General features: G+C 41.5%; 1 protein-coding gene across 1 annotated transcript in view; it reads left to right on the forward strand.

Annotated features, from left to right (window-relative positions):
* Positions 1-5759: 5759 nt before the first annotated feature.
* The window catches only part of LOC117501383 (ankyrin repeat and IBR domain-containing protein 1-like), a 40752-nt gene continuing 26987 nt past the window's right edge, over positions 5760-19524 (forward strand). Inside the window, 2 exon segments of the mRNA XM_034160246.1 lie at positions 5760-5961; positions 10237-10562. Of these exon segments, the coding sequence (XP_034016137.1) occupies positions 10375-10562 (188 nt within the window). The 5' untranslated portion in view covers positions 5760-5961; positions 10237-10374.

Consider the following 19524-nt stretch of genomic DNA (forward strand, 5'->3'; position numbering starts at 1 on the left):
AGCAGAACTGCCGGGAACACGACTTTGTGATGTTCGTTTGTGAGACGCTGAGGACCGCGCCTGGGTTTGACACATCGAGCCCGTGAAGCAAGGAAGGGTGAGGACACATGCTGTCAGCACACATCAAAGGTGATTAAGTGTTTGACTAATTGTTGATAGTAACTTGGTGTTTTGTTACACAGTATACTTGAATTGTGATGAGAATTGTGCAGTTTGCTTCTCACTGCTGTGGCGTGCGGATAAGTGATCCTCCACTTGTTGTGAGAAGCTGCTCATTTGCATAAAGTTAAAAAAAGATATAGACCTGAATGTGTTGCTGATAGCGTGTGTCTTTTGAAAGATATTGTTGTAACTGCTGACTTACCTCACCTCTTCTTTGCTTCACAGAGAGTCAGTTTGTCGTGTCCACCTGGGGGGTGTTTGGCGGTGGTAGTGGGTCCAGGAGCGCCGGGCTTTGATCCTTACGGGCGCTGGAGAGCGCGCCAACAGTCACTCCACCAGAAAGACGCTGTTTAGTTTGTACACATTGTTATGCACCAAGAGGGTAAAAATAAATTGTTTTGTTTTGGAACCGCTTTCTGGTTATTTTTAGCGCTGGGTTCTGTCAGACGCAGGTCCGCTCCTCAACCCGCGTCGACACATAACAGTTTATGCAATATATTCAGTGCTGTTATGTGCGATAATTCAGCCTCAGTGCTAAAGAGATTTTTAAAGTAGACTTATTTGGATTTCTATATTCCATTTTATTTTATTTTTATGTGGTTATTTTTCTTATATACCACTCTTCATGTCTACTTGTGTTGTCTCTTTATTTGTGCAGTTGTAATATAAGCATTTTCTATTGGGATGAATAAAGTCTTCTGATTCTGAGTCATTATCTCATATTTTTAATTCAAATAATTTCTCAGTTTTTCAGATGTGAGATTTTCAAAGCTGTTGGGATTCAACCATGTGAACCACCTCCTGAATGAAGCAGTAGTTCAAACATGTTTACGTATTTCCACTGAAGTCATGTGTCCATTTCCCTACAGCCACCACTGGACATTGATTCCCTGCCCGATCCCCCTGTATGAGGTCTGTTAGAAAAGTATCCGACCTTTTTATTTTTTTCAAAAACCATATGGATTTGAATCACGTGTGATTGCATCAGCCAAGCTTGAACCTTCGTGCGCATGCGTGAGTTTTTTCATGCCTGTCGGTTGCGTCATTCTCCTGTGAACAGGCTTTGTGTGAGCAGTGGTCCACCCCTCTCGTCTGATTTTTATTGCGAATAAAATGTCTGAACGATTTGGAGCTTTGCTGCATCAAATTTTTCCAGAAACTGTGAGAGACCTCCAGGTGGACACCATTCAGAAAATTCAAATGGCTTTCAGGGACGATTTTATGGGGATTACACAGATTAAGGAGTGCTCCAGCCGGTTTAAAGACCACCCACAGCGTCTGAGAGCGCGGCGCACTCCGAGCGCCAAACGACAGGCTGAAACAACCAGATCATTTCCAACGTGAAGGCTTTGTTGATCCGGGACGTCATCTGACTTGCACAACAATGGCAGAAGACGTGGACATCAGTACTTTTTCGGCACATTCCACTGTTACAGGAGTTATTTTCATGGAAAAAGGAGCAGAGGGATGCGCCACCGTGCCGCTCATGGCACGGCACAAAACCACCTCCATGTTGGTCTCACAGGACGGCTTTCAGACAGCTTTCAGACGGCTTTTCAGTCGTGTGACTATCCGAGAAATTGTGCATGAGCTGGACATGCCCCAACATGTCCTGTGAGGCTTCATCACGGCGTTGCTTTGTGCCATGCAGACCAACACGGAGGTGGTTTTGTGCCACGCCATGAGCGGCACGGTGGCGCATTCCTCCACTCCTCTTTCCATGACAAAAACTCCTGTAACAGTGGAATGTGCCGTTCATTTCCAAACTGGACGCTCTGTTGATCCGGGACGTCTGACTAGCACAGGAATTGCGGAAGACGTGGACATCGGCACATCAGCACTGGTCTCACATCCTGTGAGACCAATACGGAGGTGGCTTTGTGCCGTGCCATGAGCGGCACGGTGGCGCATCCCTCCGCTCCTCTTTCCATGAAAAAACTCGTGTAACAGTGGAATGTGCCAAAAAAGTACTGATGTCCATGTCTTCTGCCATTGTTGTGTAAGTCAGATGACGTCCCGGATCAACAAAGCCTTCACGTTGGAAATGATCTGGTTGTTTCAGCCTGTCAATTGGTGCTCGGAGTGCGCCGCGCTCTCAGACGCTGTGGGTGGTCTTTTAATCGGCTGAAGCACTCCTTAATCTGTGTAATCCCCATAAAATCGTCCCTGAAAGCCATCTGAATTTTCCGAATGGTGTCCACCTGGAGGTCTCTCACAGTTTCTGGAAAAATTTGATGCAGCAAAGCTCCAAATCGTTCAGACATTTTATTCGCAATAAAAATCCGACGAGAGGGGTGGACCACTGCTCACACAAAGCCTGCTCACAGGCGAATGACGCAACCGACAGGCGTGAAAAAACTCACGCATGCGCACGAAGGTTCAAGCTTGCTGATGCAATCACACGTGATTCAAATCCATATGGTTTTTGAAAAAAATTAAAATGTCCGATACTTTTCTAACAGACCTCGTATATAAAACCTGCACCCCTGTTTGGCCGTCTCTGGCAGAGAAACAGTAATAGAACCATCAACTGAAACACCTTGGAAAGTCAACATAGTCTAATTCATGCAGGATGTGAAAACACAGAGGAAGAGAATCGCATCCTGTGCAAAGTAAATTTAAAAAAGAACAAAGAAATGAGTTTTGCTAGTTTGAAACTAGTAATAATGTAAGATTCATTCACTAATGATTCATTCACTTACACCATATTTATATATGTATACGGCATTCTGAGTGAATATTTGATCCAAGCTTACAAAATTCCTCCATTTTGATGCACTGACTGGACTCCACTGTATTGGTTCATTTTTTTAAAATCTGAGTTCAATATGGCATTGAATGAATAGGAAGCTGATGTTATTTACCTCACCAGTTGAAAATACACAGACAGTTAAATAAACAGACAGTCAGACAAATTAATCTGACAAAAAAAGTCTTAAATCTTTTTATTTCGCTTCTAAAATTAGTTCTTTGAGACAAAAATGTTCTATTATACTTTAAATGTAAATAAGACCTACTCATCACAAGTCACCTCCTTTACAACTATTATTGGTTGAATAATGTGTCTCTTTAACAACTAAAACATTAATGGTAATTATAATTATTTTGGTTTTGAGATTACTCACTTTCAAAGTCTTTCAAATGGCAATTGAATTAACTTGTCGCTTTTGGGTGTAGCAATATGGCCGCTCTATACTACCAAGTTTCATTATGTTGAGAGGTGATATAAATAAGTGAGTGTGATATGCAGAGATGTAATAATTACATAGGCATAAGGTTGATCAGCTAGGAAAGAGTAGTGGAAGGTAGGTTGAGAGGAGAGTTGAAGGTATGGTTTTATTCCCACAAAAAGCATTGCAGATGCAATGTTTGATTTGTGTGTGTTGTTGGAAAAGTATAGAGGAAGCCAGAAGGAATTGCATTGTATGTTTGTGGCTTCATATAAAGCTTAGAAAGCGCAGGTAGCTCAATTGGTAAGGAGCTGGCTTGCTAATATGTAGACCTGGGTTAAAATCCCACTCGGTACTTGTCCGTGAACAAGACAAACTACATTGTCTGTAAATGGGTACCGACCTTGGCTGGGAAAGTAACCTGCATTGGATCAGTGTCCCATCCAGGATGAGTTGTAAGCTCTCATCTGGTTCACACAATGGAATCTGGAGATAAGGACTAACACCACTGGGCCTACATATATATATATATATATATATATATATGAGGACAGTGTGACAGCAGTGAGGTGTGGAGTAGGAGTGATGGACAGGTTGACAGACAAGATCAGAGCGCAGTCTCATTTGACTATAATGTTTATGGATGACATTGTGATTTGCAGTGTGAGTAGGGAGTAGGTTAAGGCAAGTCTTGAGATGTGGAAGTACACACTGGAGAGAAAGGGAATGAAAATCAATATGAGCAAGATAATGAGAGTGAGCAGATGCAAGGAGTCGCGGTGGCTAAGGTAGATTAGTTTAAATACTTGCGATCAAATGTTGAAAGTGAGGTAGAAAGCTGAAGAAGGCAGGGAGAGTGAATGGAGTAGAGTGCCAGGAGTTATTTGGGATGGAAAGGTACCTGCAAGAATGAAAGGGAAAGATGTCAGACCAGCTATGTTGTATATCTTGGAGGTAGTGGTGCTGAGAAAGACAGGAGGTGGAACTGAAGATGCTGACATTTTCCTTGTGTGTGATGAGGATGTAAAGGATTAGGAATTATCATATAAAAGGCCATATCAAACAGGCCTTGGGGCCTACATAGGACTCTTCTTATTCTCATGTCAGAGAGACAGGGAAATTAAGACAGTCTGAAGAAAAGTCCAATATGTGTTCTCATGAAAATTCAGTAAGGTATATCTTATATATTATATTCCAATTCTAAGGTGGAACTATGCCAGTATACAAAGGTATATCCAAATATCTAAAAAGGAAGAGTAAAATAGGAGAGTAGAAAAGAGTAGAGTAGAGCCACTTAGGTGCCTGGTCTTGAGAACCAGGGATGGTAGGTTAAAAAACTTTTTTATCCCATGGGAACTCTCCCTACCCACCCAAGCAGCTCAAGAAAAAGGTATATATAATATAATAAATAATAAGACATAAGAAGGATAAGACATCACAGGAGAAGATTGTAGTATAGATAAGTAGTATGTAGACTAGTAGTAAAATCAAATATGTTAGTAGGCTAAGCTGTAGAAGCAGAAGCTGTGAGTGTACTGGTATCTATCTAAAGTAACTCTGTTAGCATACTATAGGAAAATAAAAAGTATAATCATTATGCTATCAAATGGAAACCTAAGAACTTAGGTACTATATGTTGATGTCTTTAGAGGAACACATAAACTGATGAATCATTAAAAATCTACACCATGTAAAATAATATTGTAAATGGTGAAAATAGGCTAGTGGAAGAGCTAAATTAGCCGTTAATAAGCCAACCGTACCAAGCAAGCTAACACAATAAACAAAAATGATGCATTTTGTATTGTATCATAAAAATCATTAAGTGTGATATTTTGAGCATATACCTATGAATTTTAATATTTAACATTTAGAAATGTGAGTCAGAGACAGGGTTAGAAATATAACATGAATTTCTGCAAAAATCCACCATCTTGATTTCAGTAAAGCCATCACCGCCTGCCAGTTAATAAATACAAGAATATGTAGGAATTTTTGTGAATTATGTTTTGTACATTTTTTTATTAGTTGTTGTGAGGATAATGTGAAAAGTGAGAGAGGTGAGACTGAAATGGGTCAGGTATTTGCAGAGGTGAGATGTGGGGTATATAAGGATGCTGAGGATGGAGCTGCCAGGTAGAAAAATAAAACGGAGGGCATGCTGTTGACACCTAAGAAAAAAAAAGAAGAAAAAAGAAGAAATGTGGAAGAAGATAGGTGATAACACGTGATTATTATTTATTTATTTTTTAAAAATCAATGAAGGAACCATCCCTCACTACACTGCTTCAATCGACAACCTAGCGATTCGACACAAGCTTTGAAACGTCGGTGTCAGACGTAACACCACGAGTTGTCGGCAGCCGACCAATCAGGTGTGAGCCGTTTGTGTGACCGCCGATGCCGCGCACGCGCAGAGGGCTTTTCTCTTTAGCACCAACAAGCAGCTGAAGCGATCCAGCAGCAGCAGCCTTCTAGTCCCTCCGTTCTCAGTATCACCGTCCCCGCCGGCAGAAAGGATGGTCCAGTGGAAAACCAACCAGGGATGCCAATGATACAAAAGGGGATGATGACGCTTGATTTATTCAAGTTTTTCAACGCGCGACTAGTGACCGAGTGAGCGGACCGTGTGAGTAAAAATGACTACTCTCCTTCGTTAGTTGGGGCTAACACACAACAGCGCTAACCTGCTAGCTTCGGTAACGGGAGGACGGTGGCTTTTCTCTGGGTGTATTCTCCAAAGCACACCGGGTAGCCCGTTTCAGGCAGGCTAACCTACCTTAATACAGGCTTTCAGCCTCATTCACAGACTGACAGCTTGTGGAATAAAAAGAGTTTTAACCGCGGGGCCGCGTGGACTGAAACACAGGGAGAAGTGTGTGTTTGTTTTGTGCTCCATTTCATGCTGACACAGTTCTTCACAGGTCTGACCTGGTTATTCAGCTCACACACACACACACACACACACACACACACACACACACACACACACACACACGGCTGCAGAGCTCACTTTGCTCAATGTCACACTCCCAGGAAAAGTCACTCCAACTGCATCTCTCTTTTGTATCGAATTTTAAATTTCTTCTGACAAACATGCTGATAGGTAGACTTGATATCTGAAATCATCTTTTGATAAGCGTGAAGTAAATGTAGAAGTGAAGCCTGTGCTATTACAGTTTACTTACATTGATGTAAGTGGTTATTACCTCTGGCAGTGAGGTTATGTGTTAGCTTACTGTTGTCTCTTTCTTTGTCAGAAAATCTTTGCTTTTTATGGAGGTTTGGGCCTTTTGTCAAGGAAGAGTTGAATTATTATTTATTTTGGATGTCACCTTCAGTCAGGAGGTAATGCAGGGGTGGTGGCCAAGTGGATAGTGCACTTGGTTTCAGTGCAGAAGTTCAAACCCCACAAATCCGACATAGCCTCCTTGTGGACAGTATGTTTTTAATAGGTATTTATTTCATGTCAGCAGAATATCTACAAAATTGTGAAAGTTTGTTGGAGCTTGGGCCTTTCATTCAGTTAAGCCAGGGGTGGGCAATCATGTGCCATGAAGGGCTGAGACACTGCAGGTTTTGGTTGGTTCCAGTCACCTCAGCAGGTGATTTCATTGACGATCGGGTGTTTTTGTTCAGGGGAGAAGCTCATCAGCAACTCACCTGCTGAGGTGATTGGTTGCAAGAAAAACCTGCAGTGTCTCGGCCCTCGTTGCCCACCGCTGAGTTAAGATGAGGACATACTACAAGATTTTTTGCCTGATTTTACCTACAATTCACAGTCAGGCAGAGTCTGGCTAGTTGGCGCAGAGATCTGTTACTATGTTTGGTGTAAAGACCCGACTTGGCAAATGTGTGAGGGCAGTAGACTCGACCCAACTTCAGTCGCAGTCAATCAAGCATGTTTGAATTTTTTGAGTCAACTCTGGGAGCAATTGCGTAGTGTGTGCTGATTACAAACCCAACTGCAAACACATGTTGCCAACAGCCAATGAAAAACTGTAGGAAACTGTCAGAAGACAAAGATGTCAGGAGGGAACCGATGGGAATATCAAAACACCTGTTTCGGTATCAAAATGCCAGTTTTTTTCTTCTTAATAGATTCTCAGAGTAGATAGCTGCTCACACAACAGCAGCAGCAAGTTAAATGTGTGATCCAGTCTGTTAGTTGTCATAAAAAAACTGCTGAAACCAGTTGGTTAGTGTGGACTCCACGACTTTTCGAAATCGGTAACAGCTGTGAAAGTTGTGTAATGTATCCCCAGCTTTAGGGCTCACTAGATTTATAGGCAGATGCAGTTGTGGGACTTTATTACCTCCGCCAATGAGGTTATGTTTTCGGTCGTGTCCGTTTGTTTGTTGGTTGGTTGGTTGGTTGGTTAGCAAGATTACTCAAAAAATCCTCAACGGATTTCAATGAAATTTTTACCAGGGGTGTATCTTGGCCTAACTTGGCCTAACTGGATCCGGAACACGATCCGGATCCAGTAATTTTTTTAAGGATTCTTTATCATTGCAGGATAGGGCCAATTTCAACATTTTTGCATCTAACTTCATGAAGACGGGTCACAAAGGCTGAACAAAAATAAAGTTATGACACAACAATAATTTAGCATTTGTTTCTCCTCATTAAATAAAATTATTAGAAAATAAAAAAAACTTGTGTAGTTCATGCAGTTTCTCTTTATAAATACATTTGCTGAAGATCTAAGGGTTTAACCACTGAATCTGAAACATGACTGTAAATGCATGAAACAACGTGGAATAAGTCTCTTTGCCAAAGGGTATTCCATGTGATGTCAGTGACCCTATGGCTTTGGTGGAGGTTTGCGCTCTCCGAGTGCTTCTAGTTTGTTTACTGTATTTATTTATTTTCTTACTTGCTTCTTCAAAGCATATATTTGTCTGTCTGTTGATTTGTTATGTGTAATATCTGAATAAGTAAGGAAGGAACGTCTGAGATTTGGTGGAGGAGTGTGCCTTATCACAAGGAACAGTTGATTAGATTTTGAGGACAAAATCACCTTGTGCCTTCAAAAAGCTCAAGAATATATAATATGACTTACCTTATCACTTTGCAAGGCTCCATAGATATCCTTCTAACAGACAGATTTTTCAACCTTGGTGCTCTCTGAGTGTCCTTTTGTTTAAAAAAATGTGATACACAGTCATAAAAGGCTGCATAAAGTAGCATATGACTTGTTGATATGTGACTTGTTTAGAGCTTTTTTTTAAGAAATCCATAGGCCTTTGTTCTAGTCTCTTTTTTCCAAACAAGTTGTACTTTGAGATTTACGTGATTGAGGTTTTGAGCTCATCATTGGAAAAGTTAGCCTGAGGATAAAGTCAGAATTACCATCTGCAGACCTACTTTGTGTACACCAAGTGGTCAGACATAATTGATCTTAGAACTGTTGTTTTTCAGACAAAGCATGTTGTAGCTCTATGATGATGTCACAGTTGTACAGGATCACTCTAGAGCCACAACAGCTAAGTGTCACTTCCCCTGACCACACAATGGCACATAGGGCCAAAGAGCACTTGTAATAACAGACAATTATACTACAGACAGCAAGGCTGGAGATCCCGGAATTTCAAAGTCCCTTCACTTCCAAGGTTACTGCCCTTATTTAGTATGAATGATACAAACAAGAGTGAACTGGAAGTAAACCACTGTGTGCATAAAACAAAGCCTGGCAGACAGACTGACCTATTAACTATAGTAGCCCCCACCCCAAACACCACTTCCCCTCTAGAACGGGATACGCACACACAAGGACCGGTTTGCCACACACATCACAGGAGCAGAACTTCCACAATGTTGGCTGTTTGTTTGTGAGTGGTAGCAGCTTTTGTGCAGCTCGTATGTCTCAGTCTGTCAGTGCATTTTGCCTGACTGTTACTGCACAGAAACGGAGCCAGAAGAGAGGAGACAGCCAGCAACGTTATTCAAATGTTCCAGAGCCGGGCAGCCAGCGGCCAACTGTAGCCAAGCTAAAAAGAGGTTCTTTGTAAGGGCCAGACAGATGGCCATAGAATGAAGACTGTAATGATACCCTCAACGGCCTGATAGACACAAACACACACACTCATTCTTGGATTCCGGTCATTACACGATGTAATGGTGTGTATGGTAAAGAAAAGACAAAGTGAGTTTATTTGTGTGAGAGGACGAGACAAGGATAGAAAGGAATTACAGCACACTGATAAAGCGATTATATACAGTAAGTGAAGGTGTGTATTTACTGGTATCGCATGTCTGTTACGCTTCACCAAGTCCTTATTGCACCTGCATTATGTCTTATAATGACAACTTGCAAACTGACAGAAGTTTTATTGCTGGGAGAGCAGCTGCAGCAACCATTGCTGTGATTCTTAAGGGTTTTTTTTCTTTGTGGAGCATGAGAGGAAAAGAAAACTTGTTCTGGGCCCATCGTATTTGTGCTGCATGCTTAAACTTACATACCACCGGTAGTGGACTAACATGAAAACTGTGTACTTTATGTAAATTCCTCACAAACACAGGCTGACTGTGGCCAGCTGTGGCAAAATTAACTAAACCGTTCATCAACAGAGGAACAAATCAATGACTTGGATATCATTAACTTTCCCATCATTGTAATTTTCTGTGTCTCACTCTCTCTCAAGCTTCTTTTTTCTTCTCTATTTCCTGTATGATAACATTCTCGCTGCAGCACATCCAGCTGATCGATGGGCATACTGATTGATTGAACCTCCTTCTTTCTATCTCTCTCTCACTTTCTTTACTCCTGCTTTTCTCTTTACATCCCAATCCTTTTTTCTAATTCCTTTCTTGTGTCCATCTCTCCCCCACCCAATGTTCTTTCTCTCTCTCTCTCTCTCTCTCTCTCTCTCTCTCTCTCTCTCTCTTTCTCATTTACAGGGCAGGAAAACACATTGAACCATGTTGCACTAAGTTGCAACCTGTGGTGAACGAGGAGGAGAAGGAAGAGGAGGGCAGCGTAGGCCAGCAGACCTCTGCCATAGCTCACTTTAGGTGGTCCTTGGCAAGGTTGAGGCTATGGGCAATACAGCCACCAAGTTCCGTAAGGCCCTGGTGAGTGGCGATGAGGCATTGGCCTGGCAGCTATATGAGGGCAACCCTCAGTTCAGAGACGGTTTGGACCCGAATGCATCGTATGGAGAACCATACCAGCACAACACGCCTCTGCACTATGTTTGCCGCCACGCCATGACGCGTCTGCTCAGGTAAAACATGTCATTCGGTTTGTATTTTTCTGGGTATGTCAAAGTTGATTAATTAGACTTCACAATCATTTTGAAAGCTGTAGATTTAACTTGTGCAAAGGTGGTCAGACGGGTGAGTCATCATCAGATGGGTAAGAATTACACTCAGACGTTTTGACATATTTGCTTTATGCAAAACGACTTACAATAGAGGCTCACCAAGTTCTGACATGCACCATTTTTCTCCTCATCCACTGCTGAAGACAAAGACATGTGACACTAAAATAAGACCATCCACTTGTTTTTAGATCTGCTATGTTTCCTGAATGATTTGTGCCTTTGCTGCCATATTCGTCATCTATCTCAGGTGGAGACATAAAGCATTTTTCGTCCTTGACCCAGGAGGCCAGTGAATTTGAAATGTTAGTGAAAAAAAATTGTATGCTGGTAACCTTGGAAATTATTGGCTCCTTTCTTGTTAAGGTCAACTTTCCGCTTAAGCATGCTTGGTGGATTTTAATCCGTCATCAAACAAGGCGGGTTCCACTGGGACCAGACATTTAATAAGGTCATTGACTTCAGTCTGGAAACAAATGAAAAGTCTGAACTTGTCCAACAGAAGAGAGAAGACGTTTACCAAGCCAGCAGGGCAGCGCACGTATGTCTACTTTTACATCTTCTTCTAGATATTGTCTTGATGTTATTAATGAGTGACCAAGATGGAGGCTATCTTGCCTGCTGTTGTGGAAGTTTTGTTGTTTTGTGCTGTGAATGTGTTAACTTTGTGGTTGCAGCTATATACATTTTTTTGTGATGGTACACATTTTTAAGGAAAGCTCTTGACCTCATTACATTTGGCTTAAGATACTTTCTGTCATGGCAGTGTCAGAAGTCTTTGAAAATTACATCAACTAGAATATTCACTGTCCTCATTCTGCAGAGTCACATCTCTGTACCTAAGAGTTGCCATCTTTCCTTTTCCTTAAACTGCATTAATCTTTATTTTCATCAGAATTGCTTTCCTGTACCCTTCAGAGGGATATTCACAGTATGTGTGTTTATGGCCCCCACCCAGGGGAAACACAAAACACAGGAAAAGCACATCAACTCTCAACTCAAACTTTTTATTTCTAAAGCACGTTTAAAACGACAGCAGTTGACTAAAGTGCTGCACATAATTAAAAATGGGCACCAAGTTACCCCCAGTTGTAAATAAATGAATTAAAAATTACAACTGGCAATAAAACAAATAAAATATAAAGTAAAATAAAGAGTAAAATGTAGTAGGAAATAATTTCATTTGATTTAATTTATTTTATTTACATAGCGCGAAATCACAACAAAGCTGCCTCAGGTGCAACACATAAGTAAGGTCTAACCTTACCAACCCCTAGAGCAAGCACACAGGCAACAGTGGTAAGGAAATCTCCCTCTGATGATACTGAGAAAGAAACCTCAAGCAGACCAGAATCAAAGGGTTGACCCTCTGCTTGGGCCATGCTACCAACACACTAGACAAATATACAGGAAATTTTTGGGAGTCCATGCTGGCCATTAGACAAGAATACAAGAACCCGTGAATATGTTCTCACCACTGCTGACTGGAAGTCGCTGAACACCACCACCAAGAACGGCCTCAGAAATAACACTTGAAATTTATTAACAACTTTTGATGTTAATGGGGGAAAAATTACAAACACTTATTTCAAGACGTGCTTTCTACTGCCTGATTTTAGATAAATGGTAAATGAGTAGTCGCAGCCCAGTCTAGATGCACGTGTGTCTATTTTTGTAAGTGCTGGCTAAGTGTAACCTGCAGTTTGTTTATATATATATATATATATATATATATATATATATATATATATATATATATATATATATGAGAGACACACACTGGAAAAAAGTACTTTGCTGTAAAAGCATCCAGCTTTATTTCCACTTTATTATATGAAGAATTACAAGGGGTTTTAGGTACAATGCAAGCCCTAAGAAAGGTGTAGACATATAAAATAAAAGTGTATATATATATATACTAAGGATGACAGCAGCGAGTCTTTTTTACCCCCTGCAAGTTATAATCGGACCTCTGACTGTGGCCAGCACAGCTGATTCAGTGACTCAGCTGCTGTCCTCACATCCTCCTCCTTTTGCACTCTTCTCCTCTTTTGCCCTTCTTCCATGATTATAGTGGTGGCCAAAGGAAGGCTGTTTGAAAAGGCCAGTTAGGTATCTGCATCTGCACACGTGTGCACATGTGCATGTCTCTCTGTGGGGGAAAATGTGACTCCACAAATCCTTAATGTGTCTGAGTCTGTGATCATGACTCAATTGGTGTTCTATTTGTGTCCCTTCCTACTAGCCTATAATGGGCCAAGGAGGCGTGCTGAATGTAGTGCTCTGCTCCTGATAGCTACCAGAGGAAATATTTCTTTGTTCCAACAGCTTGCTTGGACAGAGAAAGCAAACAGACGCCCAGTAAATCTCAGACAAAATACAGACTCGGAATGTGAACTGGTCTTTTACATGTAGGTAGCACTGCAGCTAAGGATTTGGCATTATAGATTCATCTGTTGATCATTTTTATGATCGTTTCATGCATGATATTTTGTTAAAACAGACCAAATTTTCAAATGCAACCAGTTTAAATTGGTATACCATAGTGCAGTTTAAAACCATTTCAGAAACATCTGTCTCATTTGAATTCTGTTTAAAACCAAACTTTATACCAGTTCATCTTTAATGATTCTCAAAACCTCATCATCTGTAAACCAGTTAAAACATTTTCTCACTGGTTTAGAGACGTTTCCAACTCAACAAAATGATCTGCTTTAAGGCAGTATAAATCACATTCACAGAGAGGTGATGAGTTTAAAGCCATCTGTCTTTTGGGTAAAACACTTTATGTCACACACAAAAAAAATTATTAATTAAAAAAGGACAAAATTCTCACATTTGAGAAGATGGTAACACGTTTAAATTCATATTTGATCCCCCATGAATAACATTAAACAGTTAATTATCAAAAATAGTTTTTTTATTGTTGATTAGATCTCCTAATCTTGCTATTTCTTGCTGTTTGAATATATGTGTCAAGTCTCACGTTTTAAATCTTGCAAGAGATTTTGTGTGTGCGTGTTTTGGAGTCGGAGGAGACACATCCCCTCTTTGGCAACTGAGTAGTTGATTATTTTGCTGATGGTTTCTGTTCTACACCTCGCTGCTTTATTGATTGTTTTGCTGTCTTCCCTGTTGTGCCTGTGAGTTGTGTTGGAATCCTCTGGGCCGTGCATACTGGGAAACCACAAGTTAGACTTGTTTCTGGAAAAATGGGTGGAGTAACCGTGGGTTTCAATATATAACTCATGACTTGGCAGTTACTTGGAATAGTTTTCTTCTTCTTTTTTTGGCTGTTCCCGTTAGGGGTCGCCACAGCAGATCAATCATTTCCATCTCACCCTGTCTTCTGTAACTTCCTCTGTCACACCAACCATATGTATGTCCTCCCTCACCACATCCATAAATCTCCTCTTTGGCCCCCCCTTCTCTTCCTGCTTGGTGGCTCCATCCTCAGCATCCTTCTCCCTATATGCTCTGGGTCCCTCTACAGGTGTCCAAACCATCTCAATCTCACCTTGCTGACTTGTCTGTCTCTAAACCGTCCCACCTGAGTTGTCCCTCTATGTTCATTCCTAATCCTGTCCATTCTTGTCACTCCCAAAGAGCTGCCACCTCCAGCTCTGTATCCTGTCTTTTTGTTAGTGCCACCATCTCTAAGCCGTACAACAGAGCTGGTCTCACTACTGTCTTGTAAACTTTCCTCTTCACTCTTGCAGATATTCTTCTTTCACAAATCACTCCTGCCACCTTTCTCTGCCCACTCTATCTTGCCTGCACTCTCTTCTTCACCTCTCTACCACACTCTCCATTACTTTGGACAGTTGACTCCAAGTACTTAAACTCATCTGCTTTCACCACTTCTTCTTGTAATCGCACTATTCCACTGTGCTCCTTCTCATTCACACACATGCTCGGTCTTGCTTCTACTGAGTTTCATTCCCCTTCTCTTCAGAGTATATCTCCACATGTCCAGGCGAGACTCAACTTGTTCTCTACTCACTACAGATCCCAATGTCATCTGCAAACATCATAATGCATGGAGACTCCTGTCTGATCTCAACCTGTCCATCACCATTGCAAACAAGAAAGGACTCAGAGCTAATCCATGGTGTAATCCCACCTCCACCTTGAATGAGTCTATCATTCTTACGCATCTCACTGCCGTCACACTATCCTTGTACATGTCTTGCACTACCCTCGCATACCTCTCTGTCACTCCAGACTTCCTCATGCAATACCACAACTCTTCTCTTGGCACCCTTTCATACCTTACTCTAAATCCACAAACATTCAATGTAACTCCTTCTGGCCTTCTCTATACTTCTCCATCAGTATTCTCAGAGCAAACATTGCATCTGTAATACTCTTTCTCTGCATAAAACCATATTGCTGCTCACAGATCTTCACCTGTTTTCTAAGCCTAACTTCTACTACTCTTTCCCATAACTTCATGTTGTGGCTGATCAACTTTATGCCTCAGTAGTTATTGCAGCTCTGCACATCACCCTTGTTTTTAAAAATAGGAACCAGCGCACATCGTCTCCACTCCTCAGACATACTCTCACTTTCCAAGATTTTATTAAACAATCTGGTTAGAAACTCGACTGCCATTTCTCCTAGACATTTCCATGCCTCCATCGGGATGTCATCTGGACCAACTGCCTTTCCACTCTTTATCCTTTTTATAGCTGCCCTCACTCCATCCTTACTTATTCCTTGTAGTTCCTGATTTACTCTCTCCACATCATCTAGCCTTTTCTCTCTCTCATTTTCTTGATTCATCAGCTTCTCAAAATATTCCCTCCACCTTCTCAAAACACTCTCCTCGCTTGTCAGCACATTACCATCTCCATCTTTTACCACCCTAACCTGCTACACATCTTTTCCAGCTCTGTCCCGTTGTGTGACCAATCTGCACAAGTCCTTTTCTCCTTCCTTACAATTCAACTTCTTGTACAATTTGCTAAATGCCTTTTTCCTTAGCTTTTGCCTCTTCTGTTTTCACCTTACGTTGCATCTCCTTGTACTATCCCAATTCTTTTTTTGCCAACCTTTTTCTGCTTATGCTTTCCTGGACATCTTCGTTCCACCACCAAGTATCCTTGTCTTCCTTCTACTGTCCAGATGTCACACCCAGTACCTTCCTAGCTATCTCCCTCACCACATCTACAGTACTTTTCCAGTTGTCCAGAACTGCTTCCCCTCTATCCAGTGCCTCTCTCTTACCTGCTCCCTGAATTTTACACAGCATTCTTCCTCCTTCAGCTTCCACCATCTGATCCTTTGTTGAGCTCTTACTCTCTTCTTCTTCTTCTTCTCCTCAAACGTCATCTTACAAACCACTATCCTATGCTATCTAGTTTTTCCAGGGATCACCAAGCCTGTTCTTGGAGGGCACCTGTCCTGGATGTTTTGTAACTATCCCTGTTCCACTCCCAGGCAATTAACTCTATCAGGTGTGCTCAGCCAATCAAGAGCTGGAAAACAGCACTTTTAAATAATCAGGTGTGACTTGAGTAGGTAGACATGGAAAACATGCAGGACAGGTGCCCTCCAGGAACAGGGTTGGTGACCCCTGAGCTACACTCTCTCCTGCCGCCACCTTACAGTCTCTAATTTCTTTTAGCTTGCATCTCCTACACAGAATGTAGTCCACTTGTGTGCGCCTTCATCCACTCTTATATGTCACCCTGTGCTTAAAGTAGGTATTCACCACAGCCATTTACATCCTTTTTGCAAAATCAGCTACCATCTGTCCTTCTACCCATTTCTTCCTCATCACCTCTGTTCCCTTCGCTAACATGCCCATTGAAGTGAGCTCTGATGATCACTCTTTCATGCTTGGGCACACTCTCCACCACCTCATTTAACTCACTCCAGAAATCTTCTTTCTCTTTCATCTTGCCACCTACCTGTGGAGCATATACACTGATTTTAATTTAACCTTTATTTAACCAGGTTAGGCCCGTTGAGGTTGAGATCTCTTTTGCAAAGGAGACCTGGGCAGTTATAAGGTTTCCAATTCACATAACCTGCATGTTTTTAAATGTGGGAGGAAACTGGAGCACCCGGAGGAAACCCACGCAAACACGGGAAGAATATGCAAACTCCACACAGAAAGGCCACAGGTGGGAATCGATCCCATGTCCTTCTTGCTGTGAGGCAATAGTGCTAACCACTAAGCACCATCCCTTCAATTTCCAGCTTCACTCTGATCACCCTGTCATACACACGCTTACCTCCAACACAGTCTTAGCATACTCTTCCTTTAAAATAACCCCAACACCATTTCTCTTCCTATCCTCACCATGATACAACAACTTGAACCCACCGCCTATGCCCCTGCTTACTTCCCCTCCACTTGGCCTCTTGCACACACAATATGTCTACCGTTCTCCTCTACATCATATCAGCCAGCTCTCTCCCTTTACCAGTCACACTGCCAACATTCAAACTCCCGACTCTCACTTCCACCCTTCTAGTTTTCCTCTTCTCTGAACACCTTTTCCTCCTCTTCTTCTTCTTCGCCCAGTAGTAGCCCAATTTCTGCCGGCCCCCTGTTGAGCAGCAGCGCTGGTGGCAGTCGTTGTTAACTCGGGCGGCGACCGATCTGGTATGGAAATTTTATTTGTGATCAGCATCTTTATTTTTGGAATGTTTTACACCGGATGTCCTTCCTGATGCAACCCTCCTCATTTTTCCGGGCTTGAGACCGGCACTCAGAATGTACTGGCTGCACACCCCATGTGGCTGAATTAGTCACTGGGAAAAGTACATTTTATTAAATGAAAGAAAATGCATAAATGCAGTATGTTGCTGAACGTACAGCAACTTCTCTGCTACAGGTGAATTACTAAGGTATAGCAGGGTTCTAGCTAGGATAACATTTTAGCGTAGTGGTAATGGGGGGGGGGGGGGGGTGCGGAAGAGGGGAAGCTTTTGAAAATTCAAGGTAAAAATTGGCCATTCTAGGGGTACCCAAAGGGGAAAAGCCAGGTGTCACAGCCCAAGTCCCTTCATCATGTCCAGAAGGCTGGGGAAGTTTGTTGAGTGGGCAATCTCACTCTGGGTTAGCCAGTACATGGCCCTCAGTGAGGCAGTCGGAGCTGAGCTCTTGCAGATGTGCTGCAGATCAGGTTTATAAAGAATGCAAGACGTCTCATTTTGGGAGGAAAAAAACGTTTTAGTCGATTGTTTATTGTCTGTATTGCAACGTTTGTAAGAGGTGTCATTTTATTTAAAGCAGCGATTTGATTTGAAGTTATTAATTCCGAGTGGATTCCGTCTCGACAGAGAGCCGCGCAGTGTTTAAAGCAGTGACAACGGAACAGAGGACGATTCTCGTTTCTCGACTGCAACAAGACAAGAGTCCCAGTTAGTGACTTTAATCCACACAAAAGTGACTCATGATATTTTAATGGCTTTCAGAGGGATTAAGAAGCGGATTTACCGCTTCTGAAGAGCAGCGAATCAAAGAGCCACGAGCCATTGAATTGAAGCATTGCTTCGATTCACGCTTCAAACTGGAGTCACGCTGCAGAAACGGTTGATTACAGACGCGGTATTGAAAATCGTAACGGTCCAAAATAAGCGTAACGGTCCGAAATTATAGCGTAACGGGCTGTAACGCAAGTCTGCGCTAGCTAGAACCCTGCGGTATAGTATATTCATGCTATAAGACGTGATGGCAATGTATCAGAACATGGAGTGTGATTATTGCTGTGTGGGTGAATTGGCAGTTCACTGTAGGACAGGCTGCAGGGACTTGTGGCTGACAGGATAAGAAGGTCAAATGTGGAGGAGCAGGAGATAAACGGAAGAAAAGAGTGAAAGGCTCCTAATTCAATTCTGATACTGCGCCCAAATAGAGCGAATGCTGTGGACTGCCTGTATAAGCTGGGTCCAACCAATAATTTCCTTTGTCATATAAGTCTAAAAGCCTACGTGACACTCCTTAGCTTTTCTTTATGTCATTGCTTGTGTATGTTTTCTTAATATATTTGTCTTATGAAACCTCTAAATCTTTTAGTCTGTTTATGATAGTGTATGTTTGCATGTAAGATGAATACTTGTGTACTTCATGTGTCGTATGAGTATGGCTGTCAAATAGTTACTTTTATGTAAAAAAAAATATAAAATGGAATTGACAAACGTAGAATTGTCAACCGTTGTCAAGTACTGTGTTCGGTTATGTCCGTTTTTATTTTACTGTGTTTAATTTTATTGATAAATGCATCCAAATAATGAGAATCATTTATTGTTAGCTGCAGGCACATTATGTGTTACTCTACTTACTTTCAGTAATAAGCAGATTGGAGAATCACATTTACAATCCCCAGGAGGATTTTTAGGCAGTTCTTCACATTCCCTTGCAATTATTATATATTGTAACATTTAAAATTGTAAGAATGAATATGGTTGTTGTTTTTTAAGTAATTAAATACAACACTGTTTTATTGCACTATATATTACAAGAGGCCACCAAAGAGAAGTGTTGTTGTTTATCACACACAAATTGTCTTTCTTAAATCTGAACAAATTCTCATACATTTTAATTATTTATAATTCTGTATATTTTTTTTTCTAATTCTACACCCATTCACTATTTTTAAAAGATGTAGGGACTTTAATTGTGTAAATTACAGTTTGGCAAAGCCCCTTTCAATTAGTTAATGTTGTCATTCATACTAAAACTCTTGATGTGCAACTGCCCCTGCTTTGAAGTGTGTGTATGTGTGTGTTTGATACATTCTGGGAATTGAGTTATCAGCAGTAGCTTTACATTTTCACTTGTTGCCTGCAGCCATAGCAGTTCTCAGTTCATTGGTGTTTACTTTCATTTCCTACTTTACTTTCAAAGATA

The sequence above is a fragment of the Thalassophryne amazonica genome, chromosome 20, assembly GCF_902500255.1.
Source record: "Thalassophryne amazonica chromosome 20, fThaAma1.1, whole genome shotgun sequence".
NCBI lineage: Eukaryota > Metazoa > Chordata > Actinopteri > Batrachoidiformes > Batrachoididae > Thalassophryne > Thalassophryne amazonica.